General features: G+C 43.8%; 1 protein-coding gene across 1 annotated transcript in view; it reads left to right on the forward strand.

Annotated features, from left to right (window-relative positions):
- Window positions 1-4,667: 4,667 nt before the first annotated feature.
- Window positions 4,668-19,617, forward strand: part of LOC149449024 (uncharacterized) — a gene marked incomplete at its 3' end in the record, with an annotated part of 91,018 nt that continues 76,068 nt past the window's right edge. Inside the window, exon 1 of the mRNA XM_089693928.1 lies at window positions 4,668-5,068. Within this exon, the coding sequence (XP_089550054.1) occupies window positions 4,981-5,068 (88 nt within the window). The remainder of the gene's footprint in view (window positions 5,069-19,617) is intronic.

Below are 19,617 nucleotides of genomic sequence, written 5' to 3' on the forward strand. Positions count from 1 at the left end.
GAGCTACAGACCAAACTGCACACGGTAGAGGCGTAAGGGTCGGAGGGAGAAAGGGAGGCATTCGCCATCCTTTTGGCTTCACAGGTAATCTCACATCTGGAGTTTGGCATCATCAGAGCCATATCCTACCCACACCTGGCTCTGATCACTGGATTACAATGGCAGCATCATCAGGAGGCCAGGTTCAGGAACAGTAAGAGTTGCCCAATGATGACCTGTAATTCTATGAATATGGTGGCTGGTTCATAGCAGCATAACGCTACAGAATGGATGAAAACGTGAATCAGGGAAAAAGAATAGCTTCAGAATGCTTCAAAATGTAAGACTTTGGATGCAGTCATGAATGCTGCTGCTAGACTCATCCACCTTACTAACCATTCTGTATCAGCCATCCCTCTCTGCCAATCCCTCCACTGGCTTCTCATTTCCCAGTGGATAAAATTCAAAACATTAACAATAACTTATAAAGCCATTTATAACTCCGCCCCAAATTACATCACCAGTCTTGTCTCCATATACCACCAAAACCGTACTCTCCACTCCTCGCAAGACCTCCTGCTGTTTAGCTCCCTTGTCTCCTCCTCCCATGCTCGTCTCCAGGACTTCTCCATAGCTTCCCCCATCCTCTGGAACTCTCTACCCCAATTTATCAGACTATCGCCTACTCTGGTCACTTTTAGGCGATCTCTGAAAACCTATCTCTTCAGGGAAGCCTTTCCTGCCTTCAGCTAATAATGGAATCTTCTACTCTTCCAACCAGTCCATCCCCCACAGTTACTACCTTTTGTACCACTAGGCCCTCCCTCCTAGATTGTAAGCTCCAAGGATCAGGGCCCTCCTAACCCTCTTGTATTGAACTGTATTGTTGCTGTATGGCCACAGGTGTATAAAATCCAGCACCCAGGCATGCAGACATTTGTGAAAGAATGGGTCGCTCTCAGGAGCTCAGTGAATTCAAGCGTGGTCCCGTGATAGGTTGTCACCTGTGCAATAAGTCCATCCATGACATTTCCTGGCTACTAAATATTCCACGGTCAACTGTTAGTGGGATTATAACAAAGTGGAAGCAACTGGGAACAACAGCAACTCAGCCACCAAGTGGTAGGCCATGTAAAATGACAGAGTGGGGTCAGCGCATGCTGAAGCACACAGTGCACAGAAGTCGCCAACTGTCTGCAGAGTCAATAGCTACAGACCTCCAAACTTCGTGTGGCCTTCAGATTAGCACAACAACAGTGCATAGAGATCTTCATGGAATGGGTTTCCATGGCCGAGCAGCTGCATCCAAGCCTTACATCACCAAGTGCAATGCAAAGCATCGGATGCAGTGGTGTAAAGCACACCACCACTGGACTCTAAAGAGATAGAAAAGCTACCAAGAAGTACCAATAGAGGATTAAACTGGGCGGCACAGTGGCTTAGTGGTTAGCACGTCTGCCTTGCAGTAAATGGGTCATGGGTTCAATTCCCTACCATGGCGCCTCCTGAATAGAGTTTGCATGTTCTCCATGTGCTTGCGTGGGTTTCCTCTGGGTGCTCCGGTTTCCTCCCACACTCCAAAGACATGCTGGTAGGTGAATTGGCTCCTGTCTAAATTGGCCCTAATATGTGTATGAATGTAAGTTAGGGACCTTAGATTGTACACCCCTTGAGGGTTAGGGACCAATGTGAATGTACAATATATGTAAAGCCCTGCATAAATTGACAGCACTATATAAGTACCTGAAATAAATAAATAAAATAATAAAAGATAATTTAAAAAAAGAACACCAGCTTTATATACAACTAGAAAATTGGGAAATTGAAAAGTAATCTGAAAAAGGGTGGGTTTTTCTTTATAAATTAGCTATTTTGCTTTACAAACTGTGGTCCCAGAGATGAGAAACCACACAAAAATGCATAAGGAGTGTAAAAAAAAAATTAAAAATGAACTCCAGCTTTATAAAAAAAAACTCAAAAATAGATGGAAAAGTAACCCGAAGATGCAAAAACAGTTAAAAGAAAATATTTTTTTAAAAAGAAATCTTGCTTTATAAGTAACTAGACCAGAAATGGAAAGTTACCCAAGAGTGCAAAAAAAAGGACATAAAATAATGAAAAAAACCTTCTAACATTATAAACAACTGGAAAATAGATGGAAAAGGTAATCCTTAAGTGCAAAAAGAAGGCATAATAATTTTTTTTTTTTTTCACAGAACTCTTGCTTAGTAAAAACTGGACCAGAGATTATTAATTATATAAACTATTAAAAAAGAATTATTGCTTTATAAACAATTGAAAAATATATGGAAGTATCACTCAAAGCCTCAAAAGAGGTTAAAAAATAAAAGAAAGAACTCTGGCTTTAAAAAAAAATGTAAAAATAGATGGAAAGTCACCAAAAAAGTGCAAAAAGAGGGTATAAAAATTAAAAAAGAACTCTAGCTTTATAAACAATTGAAAAATAGATGTAAAGTCACCAAAAAAAGTGCAAAAAGAGGGTAAAAAATAATTAAAAAAGAAATCTAGCTTTATAAACAATTGAAAAATAGATGGAAGGTCACCAAAAGTGCAAAAAGATGGTAAAAAATAATTTAAAAAGAACTATAGCTGTTTAAACAGTTGAAAAATAGATGGAGTGTCACCAAAAAGTGAAAAGAGGGTAAAAAAATAATTTAAAGAGATCTCTGGCCTTATAAACAACTGGAAAATAAGTTCCCGTTCAATAATTTTTGTAGCTGCTGTCTTTTAAAATAAAGACCCTTACCTGTCCCTTCGGTCCAGCGATGTACTCACCACGGCTGGTTTCGCCCGCCGTCCGCCCCTCTTTCCCCCCCCTGCATCTTTAGTGTGGGCACCCAGCTCTGACAGCTTGTGGCTTCACGGCCGGGTGCCCACTGCGCATGCGCGAGAAGCACTGCGCTTTGTGAATAGCCCCGTAGTCTTCTGGGACCCGTCACGTGTACCAGAAGACTACAGGGAGGGAGGAGGACATCTTCTGCTTTTGATCTCCTTCCAGGAGTGTCAAACTGGTGGCCCTCAAGTTGTTGTGAAACTACAAGTCCCATCATGCCTCTGCCTTTGGGAGTCATGCTTGTAACTTGCAATCTCTGAAATCCCTCATGGGATTTGCAGTTTGGCAACAGCTGGAGGGCCGCCAGTTTTTTTGACATCCCTGCTTAGGCGATCACAGCAGAAGTGGGAGCGGGTACCTGTCAAATTCGGGTACCCACTCCCCAAAGGTGCCAATCCTTAACAGGGAGCGAGGGACTAAGGCTTAAAGCGGAACTTCCCCTTTTGGGTGGCGCTCTGCTTTAAAAGAGAACTCTGGCTTAATAAACAATTGGAAAATAGATGGAAAGTCACCAAAAAGTGAAAAAAGGTTAAAAAAAAATTAAAAAAGATCTCTGGTTTTATAAAAAATTGGAAAATAGATGAACAAAGTAACCCATAAGTGTGAAAAGAGGACAAAAAATATATATTTTTTTATGAGAACTCTGGCTTTGTAAAAAATGGACCACAAATGAAAGTCACCCAAAACTGCAAAGACGGGATATAAGATGATAAAAAGAAGAGCTCTGGCTTTATAAACAATTAGAAAATGGATGGAAAAGTCACCAAAAAGTGAAAAAAGGTTAAACAAAATTTAAAAAAGATCTCTGGCTTTATAAATAATTGGAAAATAGATGAACAGAGTAACCCATAGGTGTAAAAAGAGGACAAAAAATATATTTTTTTTATGAGAACTCTGGCTTTTTTAAAAACTGGACCACAAATCAAAAAGTCCAAAACTGCAAAGACAGGATATAAGATAATAAAAAGAAGAGCTCTGGCTTTATAAACAATTGGAAAATGGATGGAAAAGTCACCAAAAATTGAAAAAAGGTAAAAAAATAAAAAAAGATCTCTGGCTTTATAAACAATTGGAAAACAGATGAACAGAGTAACCCATAAGTGTAAAAAGAGGACAAAAAATATATTTTTTATGAGAACTCTGGCTTTGTAAAAACTGGACCACAAATGAAAAATTCACCCAAAACGGCAAAGACAGGATATAAGATAATAAAAAGAAGAGCTCTGGCTTTATAAACAACTGGAAAATGGATGGAAAAGTCACCCAAAAGTCAAGGATAAATAATAATTTTTACAGGACTAGTTTTATGGATCTCTAAAGTGGGGATGGAAAAATCACCCAAAAAGTGCAAAAAAAGTGTAAAAAAAGGTGATTTTTGGTGGCGGTTGCCCCATGTGCTCCCCTTTGTGTGCACATCTGCCATGCAGAGTTTGTATATAAACACACAATGACAGCTCCTCATCCTCTGATATGACTCCATGGTGCAGGGCAGGCTTTGATGCTGGCCTTGTTTAGCCCCCCCCCCAGCATGTTTTTTTCATTATGACATACTATTGTGTCCCATTCACCTAGTCTTTACAAGTTTGTAAAAGGATCCAACAGGCGGCTGCGGGACTCCTCGGGAAGGTGTGCTCCCTTCCTGATTTCTGCCTGGGAAAGATCACTTCTTCCAGGGTGACCCCGCTTCCCTCTTCCCTGGCCCTGGTTGTCACCCCTGGCCTCTGTGGAAGCCTGCCTGTGGAGGAAGTGCTGAGTGGGGGGGTCGGAGAGGGGAATGATCCGGGGGCGTCCCCCCCCCTGCGGTTGTCTCAGTTGGATTGTTCCACAAGAGGCTTGGGAGGCAGAGAGGGGAGAAGGAGCAGAGTAAAGTGGAGCGCGGAGGGGCTGAGTCTGCACGGCGGAGTAATGTTGGGGAAGGCAGGCGGGAGGCTGTAAATCAGAGGGGGGGGAGAGAGGTCACACCGACACCGACTGCCCGGAGAGGACGGCCACCGGGAACACACACCGGGCTTGCTGCATGAGCACACGGCGCATGGCACCCGGACTCCTGTGCATCGCGATGAGACGCTGCTGATCGGAATGAGACGCTGCTGATCGGACTCTGGGATCTGGGGGGATCCACCTGCTTGGAGGGGATCGCAGTGTAGATGAGACCTCGGCGGAGAGCTGAACCTGGGGGGATGAGGCTGTCGCAGTGCTCCTGTCTGCCAGTACTGCTCCTCCTGTGCCTGCCAGGTGAGTGCAAGCTCCATGACTCATCCGTGCCCACTGGCCTCCCACCTGGCCACCACCATCCGTCCATACACGTTTTATGGAGGTCTTCCCGATCGACCGTGCTGACCCAACCATACCACCAATGGCCATCTGGCACCTGTCTGTGGTTAGCTGGCTTGTATTTAACGTCAATGACTCATCCGTGCCCACTGGCCTCCCACCTGGCCACCACCATCCAGCCATACACGTTTTATGGAGGTCTTCCCGATCGACCGTGCTGACCCAACCATACCACGAATGGCCATCTAGCACCTGTCTGTGGTTAGCTGGCTTGTATTTAACGCCCATGACTCATCCGTGCCCACTAGCCTCCCCTCCCACCTGGCCACCATCATCTGTCCATACACGTTTTATGGAGGTCTTCCCGATCGACCGTGCCGATCCAACCATACCACGAATGGCCATCTAGCACCTGTCTGTGGTTAGCTGGCTTGTATTTAATGTCCATGACTCATTCATGCCAACTGGCCTCCCCTTCCACCTGGCCACCACCATCCGTCCATACAGATTTTATGGAGGTCTTCCCGATCGACTGCGCTGACCCAACCATACCACGAATGGCCATCTAGCGCCTGTCTGTGGTGGTTAGCTGGCTTGTATTTAACGTCCATGACTCATTCATGCCAACTGGCCTTCCCTTCCACCTGGCTATCACAATCGGTCCATACAGATTTTGTAGTTGGCCTTGGAAGTCTCCCCAATAGCCAGCATTGACTCGACTGTACCGTGACTGACCATTGTATTCCATCCATTCGGTGCCTGTTGCTGTTGACTGTCTTTAAAGTCCATGACTTATCCATTCCAACTAGCCTTCCTTTCCAGAGTCAGTCCCTGGCCGCCAAGATTGACTCCATGCAGATTTTTATAAGTCTTCCTGATTTTTTTTGGTTGACCTTGGAAGTCCATATCGCTGACCCAATCGTACTATGATTGACCATTTTATTCCAGTCATTTAGCTCCTGTCTGTGGTTAGCTGGCTTGTATTTAAAGTACACGATTCATCCATGCCAACTGGCCTTCCCTTACACCTGACCACCACAATTGGTCAGTACAGATTTTTTTAGTTGGCCTTGAAAGTCTTTCCGACCGACAGCACAGACCCAACTGTACCGTGACTGGTCATTTTATTTCATCCATTCTGCGCCTGTTGCTGTTGACTGTCTTTAAAGTCCATGACTCATCCATGCTAACCAGCCTTCCCTTCCAGAGTCAGTCCTTGGCCACCAAGATTGACTCCATGCAGATTTTTGGAAGTCTTCCTGATTTTTTTTTTGTTTGACCTTGGAAGTCAACATTGCTGACCCAACCATATTATGATAGACCTTTTTATTCCATCCATTAGCACCTGTCTGTGGTTAGCTGGCCTGTATCTAAAGTACATGACTCATCCATGCCAACTAGCCTTCCCTTCCAGAGTCAGTCCCTGGCCACTAAGATTGACTTCATGCGGATTTTTGGAAGTCTTCCTGAATTTTTTTTTTTTGACCTTGGAAGTCAATATCTCAGACCCAACCATACTGTGTTTGACCATTTTATTCCATCTATATAGCAACTGTCCATGCTCAGTTTGCTGTTGACCATCTTGTATTTAAAGTCCACAATTCATTCATGCCAACTCACCCGCTGTTCTAGGGACAGGTCATGGCCACAAGGATTGACCCCCATGCAGATTTTTGGAAGTCTTCCTGTGTTTTTATATTTTTTTTTCTTGGCCTTGGAAGTCAACATCACTGACCCAACAGCAAGCTGACCATGGATAGGCACTGAATGGACAGAATAAAAAATGGTCAAACATAGTATGGTTGGATCGGTGCTGTCAATCAGGAAGATTTTGCAAAAATCTGAATTGACCCAACCATACTATGTTTAACTTTTTTTTTTTTTTTTTTTTAATTCTGTCCATTCAGTGCCTATCCATGGACAGCTTGCTGTTGACAGTCTCATATGTAAAGTCTGGTAGAAATAGTTGGCCCTCTTGATGTTATTGACACTTTAAATTAGGATTTGGAGTGGATGAAGTTAACAGCCATTGACCAATGCTGCTTGTTAAACAATATTCCTCCTGATCGATAGTATTGACCCAACCATACTATAATTGACTATTTAATTCTGTCCGTTCAGCTCCTGTCTGTGGTCGGCTTGATTTTGGCTGTCTTGTATTCAAACCCCAACTTCCCTTTCCTTATAGGGACAGTACCTGGCCACCAGGATTGACCCCATGCAGATTTTTGGAAGTTTGTCTGACTGAGAGTGCTGACCCAACCTGTACCATTATTGACCATTTATTTTATTCTGTTCATTCAGCACCCTGCCCATGGTCAAATTGCTTCTGACCAGCTCGTATTTAAAGTCCAATGGAAATAGGTGGCCTTCTTGGCATTCTTGATGCTTGAAATTAGGATTTGGAGTGGATGGAGTTAAAAAGCTTTTGACCTACATTTGGAATTCCTCCAGCTTGACAGCACTGACCCAACCGTACCATGATTGACCATTTTATTTTATCAATAGTCTTTTAGCTGTATGTTGAATGTCTTCTGCAATCCTATAGTCCTCTCAGACCGCATTTAAAGATGTTTTTGGCCCAGTGGCCATTGCTTCCATGAGCCAATTTATCTGAGTGCATAGATGTGCTGTATTTTGTGGCATTGGGGTGGGGAGTTGTGTTGCACCAACGGGCACAAGACAACCCACCTGCCTAATGCTACAAAACACAGCACATTTGTGCACTTTATGTGTTAATGTGGTTTATTAAAATTAGGGTATGGTGTTACTGATTGACAGCGCTGACCCATCCGTACCATGAATGACGGACTATTTTATTCTGTCCATGGTCGGTTAGCTGTTGACCCATCTTGTATTTAAAGTCAAATGGAAATTAGTGGCCTTCTTGAAATTGGGATTTGGGGTAGATGGAGTTTCAAGCCATTGTCCAACGCTTGTTAATAAATGGAAGTCTTTCTGATATACAGCACTGACCCAACCGTACCATGATTGACCATTTTCTTTTGTCGATGGTCAACTTTCTGACTATCTTGTAGTTAATGTCCAGTGGAAATAGGTGGCCCTCTTGGACAGCCTCCAAAGATGTTGGGTTGGTGACCTTGCTTCCCGGTGTCCATTTAGATCTATGCATGTGCGTAGAAGTGTGGTGTTTTTGTACAGTTCGGCAGGTGGGTTGTCATGCATTTAATGTGTGATTTGTTTATTTTGTGCATTCACAAGTGTCATTGATCCTAGAAATATGGATTTCGAGTGGATAGTTAACAGCTAATGACCAATGCTTGTTCATAAATGCAAGTCATCCTGATTGACAGCACTGACTGAACCATACCATGATTTACCCTTTTATTCTGTCCATGGCCGTCTTGTTTGTTGACTGTCTTGTATTAACCAACCAATGTAAATATGCGTCCCTCTCAGCATTTAAAATGTTGTTGGCTCAGTGACATTGCATATTTTCCAGCATTAGACAGGTGGGTCATCAGTGTATCAATGTGCATTGACATGCGTTATTGCAATTAGGATTTGGTGTGTATGAATTTAACCACCATTGTACCTGGAAGTCTTCCTGATTTACAGTGCTGACCCAGTCGCACCATGATTTACTTTATTTTTTTTTATTTTGTCAGCTCAGTGCCTGTTGAAGGTAATCTTGCTGCTTGTAAACCGTCTTGTAATTTAAAGTCCAGTAGGAATATGTGGCCCCCTTGGACAGTGTTGACTCCGTAATGTTGCATCACTAGCTAATCTAGATTACACAGGTGGGTTTTCATGCATCAATGTGAATTCCCTTTTGAGCATTTAGATACACTATTGCCACATGTTTCCATTGTGCTTTTGAAATGTAGTATTTGAAGGAGTGCATGGAGTTACCAGCCGTTGACCAAGGCTTGATAAGAAATGGAAGTTTTCCCAGTTATGTTGTAAAGCACTGCGTAAACTGTTGGCGCTATAGAAATCCTGTATAAAAAATAATTCCTGTGGCCCTTTGTGGACAGAATTTAAAGAAGTTAGTTTGGTGACCTTGTGTCCCTGGACATCTTTGTGGACCCATTTAGCTATGTGTGAGTGTGTAGGTGCTACATTTTTCAGCGCTGGGCAGGTTGGTTTTCAATGTGCGTGTGTTATGGTTTTTTTTTTTTTTTTTTTTTGATTGTTGCCAGTACATTTTTAAAGTTAGAATTTGGAGTGCATGGGTTAAGAGCCATTGACCAAGGCTTGTTAATACCTGTTGCCAATACATCCACACACATGTAACATGCATCACTGTTGACTTCTATGCCTCCCAATGCACTAAAATTTTGTTTGGGTTTTTCTTTTTTTTGTTTGCTTTTTTTTAATTGTATTTTTCAAAGCACACTGCACTGCATCACTGAGATGTGGACGGATACTATATGTATCTATAGGGAAGCTGGACACGTGTTTTAGCAAGTTGCAACATGTAAATGGTTACCTAAAAGGCTGTTCGTGGCTGTGTTCACTGTCTCAAGAGACCTCTTTCATCTCTGTTGAGATAGTCAGTCTGTCTCTGGTTTTCGCCTTGTCTTCGGACTGTGGTCTCAGTCATGTCTCTTGAACTGGTCAGTAACACAATTCTGCACATTCACAAAGGAAACTGGGAAACATTGCCTACAGGGATATTTTTAGAGACAAATCTTCAGATCCTGGGACTGTCCCTGGTATCTGGTCTTTGTGTCATGTACTTATTATTACTATTATTACTATTATTTGTTCTTATTCTGTGTTTCGCAGCCCAAGCAAACAGGGAGCCTCTGAACTACAAATATGGAAATCCAGAACAATTGTTGGCTATGCCTTCTTGCTCATTCAGGAAATCCCTTTTCCTAGTTGTACAGGATCTTCTATGTCTAGCAGTATACTTTGATTCTCTATTGAGTGCCGTCATACTTGTAGGCACAAAGTTGTTACAATACGCAATATTCAGACTATGGTTGTGGGAATTTGTATGTGAACCTTGTGTCTAGATCTTGGCCCTATGAAATGAGCCCCTACAGGTCACCCTTCTGATAAAAGCTGTTTTGCACATGTGACTTGTTTTAGAATGGCTTATACAAGTGTTCGTGTGTAGGAATCCAAGGCCTAAAGGACTCCTTCACATTTTAGAATGCCATTCATGCCTGGGTCACAACTATGCAGTGCAACTCTCTGGGTTATTTTAATAGGAGGACTTGTTGCGTTTTGTTTTTTTTTTTTTTTTTTTTGTGTGAAAGGCCCACTGAAATAAATATTAAAGTGTTACTAAACCCACAACCATATAATCAGTCTGTATATGCAGTAAAGCATGCTTGTTATACTCGCTGTGGAACCTAAGGGGTTAATCATCCGCATTGTGTAAAATCTGTTCCTGTCTTCTCTGATCCTCCCCTTCTTTCAGTGACCCCCTCTTATTACCTGATAAGACATATCCTGTGGAGACACTGCACATGGTCAGTTTGGTGTGTATTGCTATAGAGGGTTTTTTTTTTTTCTTGGGAGAGTGCATGTGATCAGCACAGGGCCAATCATCACTGTCCAGACAGAGGTCAGGGGTTCTGCATCCTCCTAGAGTAGAAGGAACACTCCTTCTACAAACTTTAACCAGTGCTCTGTTGAACACTGTTAGAAGTCACAAGACTGCTCTAACTGCTGATGAGAAAAGGTATTTAGCTCTTTAGATTTACTGAAATAATTGCATGTCACTGGTTTGTGTACTGTGGGAGACCAGATAGCGTGAATGCAGGGTCCGGGGTATAGTAACACTTTAAATGCGCAAATAGAATCCTGAGAGCCCAGTTACATTTATTCGGTGTCTTAATGCATGTGCGTTAACGTGTTCCTTTAGGACAGCCCATTGAAATCAAGAGCCTTTGGACACCCCAAAATGTTTGCCACTATGCACTATAACTTATTGTCACGCATTGCAGCTCCTTGTTGGGCTGCTAGTCAAAATGAATGGCATGACAACACATCAATGCATGTAATGTGCGTTCCAGTACATACAACACATAGATGTAAATCAGCCCTTCGTGTTTCTCACGTTGCATAAGCAGATTTGATAAAGCGTGTTCCTGCATGTGCATTGATAAGCAGATCTAAGGTCTCTGTAGCCACCAAGAATAACCGTCTTTTTGGCATGTGACCCTTCTCGAGCATATCACCATGTGCCTTGTGAATTCTCTGATGATCACCTTGAGCCCTGATTGCAGGTGATGCTTGTGTTTGATCCAGGATCCAGCCTCCGGTAGCCATCCCCGAGGCCTAAACTGCACTGACCATTTTTAATTGCTCCTTGGCTGGAGATTTAAGTGCATTTGCATTGCTGGGAATTTGTCAACAAGGGGTTAATATCAAGCTGCTGAGTGATGAGAAGAAAACCGATGTAGTTCAGTCCTTGCTGCTCATCATTGCTGACGGCTCCATGTTATTGACTGTGATAGATGACATTTTCTTCCAGTGCTGTATGTAATGTGATCGTCTGCTCAGGTTGTCACCCGTATGTTTTGTAGGATCTCACTTGTTGCTTTTGTGTGTAATGTGTTCTTTATTATTATTATTATTATTATACAGGATTTATATAACACCAACAGTGTGCTCAGCACTTTACAATATAACGGGAGACAATACAGCAACTATTATACAGGATTTATATATCGCCAACGGTTTGCTCAGCGCTTTACATTATAGTGGGAGACAATACAGTTCAATACAAGAGGGATTTGAGGGCCCTGCTCCTTGGAGCTTACAATCTAGGAGGGAGGGGTGAATGGTACAGTAGGTAGTCACTGTGGGGGATGGAGTGGTTGGAAGAGTAGAGGATTCCAGAATTAGCAGAGGACTAGGCTTCCCTGAAGAGAGAGGTTTTCAGTGATCGCCGAAAGGCAACTAGAGTAGTTGTTAGTCTGATAGATTGGGGTAGGGAGTTCCAGAGGATGGGTGACGCCCTGGAGAAGTCTTGGAGGCGATAAGGGAGCTAAAAAGTAAGAGGTCTTGTGAGGAGCGGAGTGTACGGTTTGGGCGATATTTAGAGATAAGATCGGTTATGTAAATTGGGGCAGTGTTGTGGATGGCTTTATATGTCAGTGTTAGAGTTTTGAATTTTATCCGTTGGGCAACTGGGAGCCAGTGGAGGGATTGGCAGAGAGGGGTGGCGGATACAGAACGGTTAGTAAGGTGGATGAGTCTGGCAGCAGCGTTCATGATAGACTGAAGAGGGATAGCCTGCGATGAGGTAGGCCAATGAGGAGGGAGTTACGGTAGTCGAGGCGTGATATGACAAGGGAGTGAATAAGTTGCTTAGTGGTTTCCGGGGTTAGGAACGGTCGTATCTTGGAAATGTTGCGGAGGTGAAGTCTACATGATTTTGTCAGCGATTGAACAATATAGTTCAATACAAGAGGGTTAGGGAGGGCCCTGCTCCTTGGAGCTTACAATCTAAGAGAGATTCTTTATACTGTGAATTTTGTGTGTCCCTGTTGCATCCACTCACATGATGTAAATGTCCCATGCACTAAGCTAGAGGACTGTATGACCTTATGTTGTTATTTTTGGTTCGGATGTACGTCGATTCTCTAGCCCAGTGGTCTCCAAACTGCGGCCCGGGGGCCGAATGTGGCCCTTTGCCTGCCTTTATCCGGTCCTTGGGGCACACTTTCTCCCATTGACACCAAAATGGGGCACTATTCCTCCCACTGTCACCAATAATGGGGTACTATTTCTCATGGACACCAATGATGGGGCATTGTTCCCAAAGCCAGGACATTTTCTACTCCTACTGGCCATGGTCTGGCCCTTCTAAAGTCTGAAGGACAGTAAACTGGCCCTTTTTGTTTAGAAAGTTTGGAGACCCCTGCTCTAGCCACGATTCTCTGGTGTAAGCATGGAAAGGACTGTATGCCAATAACTGTCCTTGCTGTGGATGAGGAATGTATGACCTTATGTTATGACTTTATCTTTTGTGGTTAGGACTGTACATCCATGCTCTATCCACCAAAAGGTTTCTCTGATGTAAGCAAAGAAAGGACTGTGTGCCATCAGCTGTCTGTTGGATGGGTACTTTTATGACCTTACGTTATCTGTTGTGGTTAGAAATGCTTGTCCGTGTACTATCCACTACAAAGTGCCTCTGCATGCCTAGTCAGCACTCGGTAAATCTGTAGTTCTGAAATCTGGTAAGCAATATATTATTTTAGGAACCATTCCCATCCAATAGCACGCAGGAGCCCTGAAGAAGGGGGAGTTCATTCATGAAATAAGTTGGCTTGGTGTATATGTCTATGGTTACACCTATAATAAACATCTTTTGAACCATACACCTAAAGTTGCAGTTTTCTGAACACCGAGCGCTCCTTCTTACCAAGTCTCCCCACTGAAACAACCACAAGGCCGTATCACAAAGGTAGCAGCTTAAACTCCTAAGAGGATCCACCATTGGGCACGACCCACTGGATGGGATTGCTTCCGTTTTTTGCCACGCAGTCACACACCCACGACTAGTGACTGGTCCAGCATGATCTCCAACACAATCCAGATACTACAAACAATAAGAACTGCATGTCATGAACTGTCCCTGTTGTAGATGAGGATTGTATGACCTTACGTCATTTGTTGTGGATACGACTGTACATCCCTGCCAATCTTTCTCGACCTTGTTTACCGCATACTATTGAAATGGGTTTCTGGTCTTCGGGAACTAATGCAAAACCCAATTTATCAGGGGTCAGTTGTAAGAATTCCCCGTACAGTGGTGGTCAGAATTCCACTCTATCCTAAAAGATCAGTGGAGCCATGTTGGTTCTGCTAAGTGGTGTTGGACCTAAAACTTTACAGACACCATCATATGGGAGGTCATTCTACCAAACCTTAAGGAAGCCTGATTGAGAATGTGTGGTCTGTGCACAATCCACTAGAATGATCAAGGTCTGTGTGCCATGAACTGTTCCTGCTGTGGAAGAGAACTTTGTGACCTTACATTATCTGCCGTGGTTAGGTCTATGTTCCTACATTTTATATTACAAGGAGTGTCTGTTGTAAGGCCTATATACCACAGGATTCCTCAACCAGGGTTCTGTGGAACCCTAGCGTTCCTCCTGAGGTTTCTATGGGTTCCTTGGGTTCTGCTCCTAGAAGCTAAATAGTGTTATCCTATGTGTCCATGCACATTACTTTAGGCTATTAGCATTTTGTGAGCTTCAGGGTCTAGGAGCAGAAAAATTGATTTTGTACGGATTTTTTGGAGTGTTTTTCCAGCAGAAAAAAAAGCTATTAAAACTCGTAACAGCACTGGTTAAAGCTTGTAGGAGGAGTTTTCATTCTCCCCTGACTGTCCTATGAGTCTGCATAACCCCTGACCCTCTGTCTGGACAGTGCTAATTGGCCCTGTGCTGATCACATGTACTCTCCCAAGAAAAAAAAAAACTCCCCTAGCAATGCATACAAAACTGAACATGTGCAGCTTGTCCCCAAGGCTCTATTCTATCAGGAGATGGATTGGGGGCAGTGATCGAAGGGGAGGATAGAGAAGACAGGATCGAACATCCTTTACACAATGCAGAGGATTAACCCCTTAGGTTCTACAGTGAGTATAACAAGCATGGTTTACTGCATATACAGACTAATTTGACAGTTCTGGGTTTAGTAACACTTTTAAAGGAAATCTGTACAAAGAAACTTATGTAGGCTGCCATTGTTGTCCTACTGAGACTGTAATTGCCTGGCTGTCTCTTGCTTTACTAATTTGACTCAATGACTGAAAAACGAGCATGCAGTAATAAAAGTCGGGGTGAGGTTAGGACTCCTTGCATACTAATATTGGGTCATTGATTTAGAGCCTGTTCATACTGTGTCCATTGACCCACGGTTCCACTGGTCGTGATGTTCTGGTAACCAATAAATGGCCATAGACTGTGTACCATTTAATTGATCGGTAGTGTTGCAAACAACCAAGCATCCTGGTTTTGATTGTGATGCATTCTCCTGGTCTGCTTGTCCACCTGCAAAGTGATTGATGTGGCTAGTCTTTGGGTGGAGACCAGACCGGATTTAAACCAGCCAAGCCTGTAGTCTCATGCTCGTGATATTGTGTTTGTAACATGCTCCCTGTTGTCTGCCCTGTTCCTATGCCTGCTAGTTTGGATTCTGTTAACGACCTCAGATCTGATATTGACTACTTTCTGAACTCTGCCTGCCTTTTGATTACAGATTTGATGCTGACTTTTCTGAACCTCACCTGCCACTCTGCCTATTTGCTAACTGCAAGTACCTGTTCCTTTTTGCTGTGCTCAGTTTGCCCTTGCCCCAGCATGGTAACCAGGCTCTATAGCATTGTGTAAGAGTCCTGGGGGCAACCAAGTACAGGTAGCCCTGCTTGCTTTATGGAAAAGGTGGCTGCTATAGGTGAAGAACACATAAGCAAGCTATTGTATCTGACCGCCTGTGTTTGGGATAATCGTGACACCTGGGAGCCTAATGACCACTCCGCTTTTTAACTAATTGATAGCCAATGGGCTTCAGAAAGAGCAAGTCCAACCTAAAAAGCCAAATAGTTGAAAAATTGTTGCCCTTCTGCCACTGTACTGTTGAACAGATTGCATGGGGAGAGAATGAGTCCTTAATCATGGCAGTTAATTACAAAAAAGCCCCTTGGACCTCATTTAATTGGAGAAGTCAACTAGCTGTGTCTAAGTAGAGACCACCTTCTTTAAACAAATACCTGTCGTCCTGTTTTTTTTTTTTTAATTTTTTTTCTTCTTTTTTTTTTTTTTTTCTTTAAAGTGTAGAGCCCCTTCAAGGGCTAGACATGATGCTCAGTAGGTTTGTGGACTTGTCCTAAAGTTTGCACTGCATTATGTGCCACATATTGTGGTGATGATTCTCATTCTTGGAGAACCTTCAGGTTGGGTACTAATTCACATAGCAAAATGGCTACAATTGTATTTGTAATAGGCGTGCCTTAATTTTTAGAAAATTGTGGATTGATTGTGAAAGCCTTGCTGTGAGTAGATTTCACATGCTTATTAAATGCTCCTTGTTGTCAGGTCAATAAGCTGCACACTGATAAGGAAATGGCCAGCAGGATTGAGACTACAGTTGAATTGACGACCTTGAAAATTCCCTAGCTTGTGTCCACAGATCAGTAGAAATGGACAGTTGTAGAGTCTGTGGAACTGGTGACATTGATAAGGGTGACACCTTCCACATCACCCTGGCATAAAAGGAAAACAATGGGTTTGATTTACTAATGGCAAATAGAATATTCACTTTGCAAGGAAATTACATCTGCATCTTACTGAATGACGTGAAGCCCAGTTGACTACCATCATCCAATTATGAGCAAGCAAAAAGGCTCTAAATGTTCATGCCTGCATTGGCTATTGAAATATGAGAGAGAGGAGGTGCAGGGCATAGTAATGGACATTATTATTATTATTATTATACAGGATTTATATAGCGCCAACAGTTTGCTCAACACTTTACAATATAACAGGAGACAATACAGTTCAATACAAGAGGGTCAGGAGGGCCCTGCTCCTTGAAGCTTACAATCTAGGAGGGAGGGGCTAGTGGTACAAAAGGTAGTAACTGTGGGGGATGGACTGGTTGGAAGAGTAGAAGATTCCATTATTAGCTGAGGGCAGGATAGGCTTCCCTGAAGAGAGGTTTTCAGAGATCTCCTAAAAGTGAGCAGAGTAGGCAATGGTCTGATAAATTGGGGTACAGAGTTCCAAAAGGTGGGGGAAGCTCTGGAGCCAAGCATGGGAGGAGACAAGGGAGATAGAGCAGGAGGTCTTGCGAGGAGTGGAGCGTACGGTTTGGGTGATATTTAGAGACAAGATCGTTGATGTAATTTGGGGCAGAGTTATAAATGGCTTTATACGTTATTAATGTTTTGAATTTTATCCGTTGGGCAATGGGAAGCCAGTGGAGGGATTGGCTGAGAGGGGTTGCAGATACAGAACGGTTAGTAAGGTGGATGAGTCTGGCAGCAGCATTCATGATAGACTGAAGAGGGGAATAGCCTGCGATGAGGTCGGCCAATGAGGAGGGAGTTACAATAGTCAAGGCGAGATATAACAAGGGAGTGAATAAGTTGCTTAGTGGTTTCCGAGGTTAGGAACGGTGGTATCTTGGAGATGTTGCGGAGGTGAAGTCTACAAGATTTGGGCAGTGATTGGATTTGGGGCTGAAAGGACAGATGGGAGTCTAGGATTACACCTAGTACCCTGGCATGAAGGGAGGGACTGATGATTGTGTTAATGATCTTGATGAAGAAGTCAGGGGAGGGGGCACAGGCTGGGGGGAATGCGAAGAGCTCAGTTTTGGAAAGATTGAGTTTGAGGAAGTGAAGTGACATCCATGCCGATATGTCGGTTAGTAATGTGAGTGGAGACTGAAGGGGTGAGGTGAGGGGTAGAAAGATTTGTGTCATCAGCATAGAGATGGTACTTAAAGCCATGAGAGTTTATCAAGTGACCAAGGGAAGAGGTGTAGATGGAGAAGAGAAGGGGACCAAGGACAGAACCTTGAGGGACCCCTACAGAAAGAGGGAGCAAAGAGGAGGAGGCAGCATTATAGGTAACTCTGAAGGAGCGATGCGATAGGTAGGAGGAGAACCAGGAGAGAGCAGAGTCTCTGAGACCAAGAGTGCAGTTTTTTGAGGAGGAGGGGATGGTCAACCGTATCAAAAGCCGCAGAGAGGTCAAGTAGTAAGAGTACGGAGTAGTGGCCATTGGTTTTAGCTGTTAGTAGATCATTTAGTGAGTTTTAGTAGGGCAGTTTCAGTGGAGTGTAGTGAGCGAAAGCAAGACTGTAAAGGGTCAAGAAGGTTGTTGTCGGTGAGGTGGGAGCACAGGCGATTGTAGACTAAGCGTTCTAGGAGTTTAGAGGTAAATGGCAGCAGGGAGATGGGTCTTAAGGTGTTCAGGTTGGTGGGGTCCAGGGAGGGCTTTTTAAGTATGGGAGTGATGTGCGCATGCTTTAGAGGGGAGGAGAAGGCATCAGTAGAGAGGAAAAGATTGAAGTTGTGAGGGAGCATGGGACGGAAGAAGAGGGTGACCGTAGTAGTTGTGAGGGGACAGGATCCAGGGGGCAGGTAGTGAGACGGGCTTCTGAGAAAACCTTAGTGACCTCTTCGGTAGTAGCAAGGTCAACAGAGGAAAGTGTTGAGGGAGGTTTAGTATAAGGTATGCTAAGTGGGATGGATGTCTGTGCAGTGGCGATGCCCCTACGAATTGCGTCAATCCTTGTTTTTGAAATGATTTGCAATCTCGTGAGCAGTGAATGAGGTACTGGGTGGAGGTGGAGAAAGTAGAGAGTTAAAAGTAGAGAAGAGACGACGAGGACTGGATGACAAGCTATTGATGAGAGACAAAGTGGGCTTGTTTGGCAGCATGAAGGGAGGAATTGTATGTTAAGAAATCAGATTTATATCGGGTGAATGCTTGCTGGGATTTGGTTTTACACCACAATCGCTCCAGCACACGACTATGTCGTTTAAGATTTCTGGTGTCAGTCTGCCAAGGTTGTAACGGTCGGGGCCTGATGCTCCATGTTAGAGGAGCAAGTGAGTCTAATGCGGATGAAAGCGAACTGTTGTAGACAGCAGTGGCCAGGTTAGGGCAGGACAGGGGAGAGATTCTGTCAGAGTTGGTCAGTTGCAGAGTTCAAATTGTGAAGGTTTCTGCAGGTAATTGTTTGCTGCTTGGAGGGATAGGTGTTTGAAGATGTGGAGACTGTGAAGGTGATGAGATTGTGATCAATGAGAGGAAAGGGGGTGTTTGTGAGGTTGTATTGGGTGCAAAGATGGGAGAAAACAAGGTCTAATGTATTCACAGAGTGAGTGGAGGACTGTATACATTGTGCTAATGCAAAAGATGAGGTTAGGTTGAAGAGTTGGGATGTAGCCGGGTTGTTGACATTGATAGGGATGTTAAAATCTCTGAGAATAATAGTGGGTAGTTCAGAGGAGAGAAAGTAGGGTAGCCAGGCAGAGAAATCAAGAAAGCGGGACACCGGTCCAGGAGGTCGATAGATCACTGCAGTCCTCAGAGAAATGGGAGAAAACAGCCGGATGCAGTGAGTCTCGAAAGAAGAGAAGGATGGTGAGGGAGGACTTGAAAGGTGCTCAGTGGGGATAGATAGAAACAAACCAACCCCACCACCTTTCCGACCACTGGGTCTGGATGAGTGGGTCCAGATGAGGCCTCCATAGGAAAGTGCTGCGGGAGAAGCAGAATCTGCTGCTTGGAGCCAGGTTTCTGTAATTGCTCGTAGGTTAAGGGAGCGGGAGACAAAAATTCATGGACAGAGGTGAGCTTATTGCAGACAGAGCGGGCATTCCAGAGCACACATGAAAAAGGGAGGGTGGTTTTTGGGAGCACGGGGACTGATGTTAAATTGAGGGGATTGCGGCTAGTCCCGGAAGAAAGAGGATGCCTGGTGTGGGGGTGGAATACTGGAGGACCAGGGTTTGGGGAGATATCCCCAGAGGTTAGGAGAAGAAGGGTGAGGAAAGT

This window comes from Staurois parvus, unplaced genomic scaffold (assembly GCF_062004578.1).
Source record: "Staurois parvus isolate SC_StPar_1 unplaced genomic scaffold, SC_StPar_1.0 ptg000641l, whole genome shotgun sequence".
Classification (NCBI taxonomy): Eukaryota; Metazoa; Chordata; class Amphibia; order Anura; family Ranidae; genus Staurois; species Staurois parvus.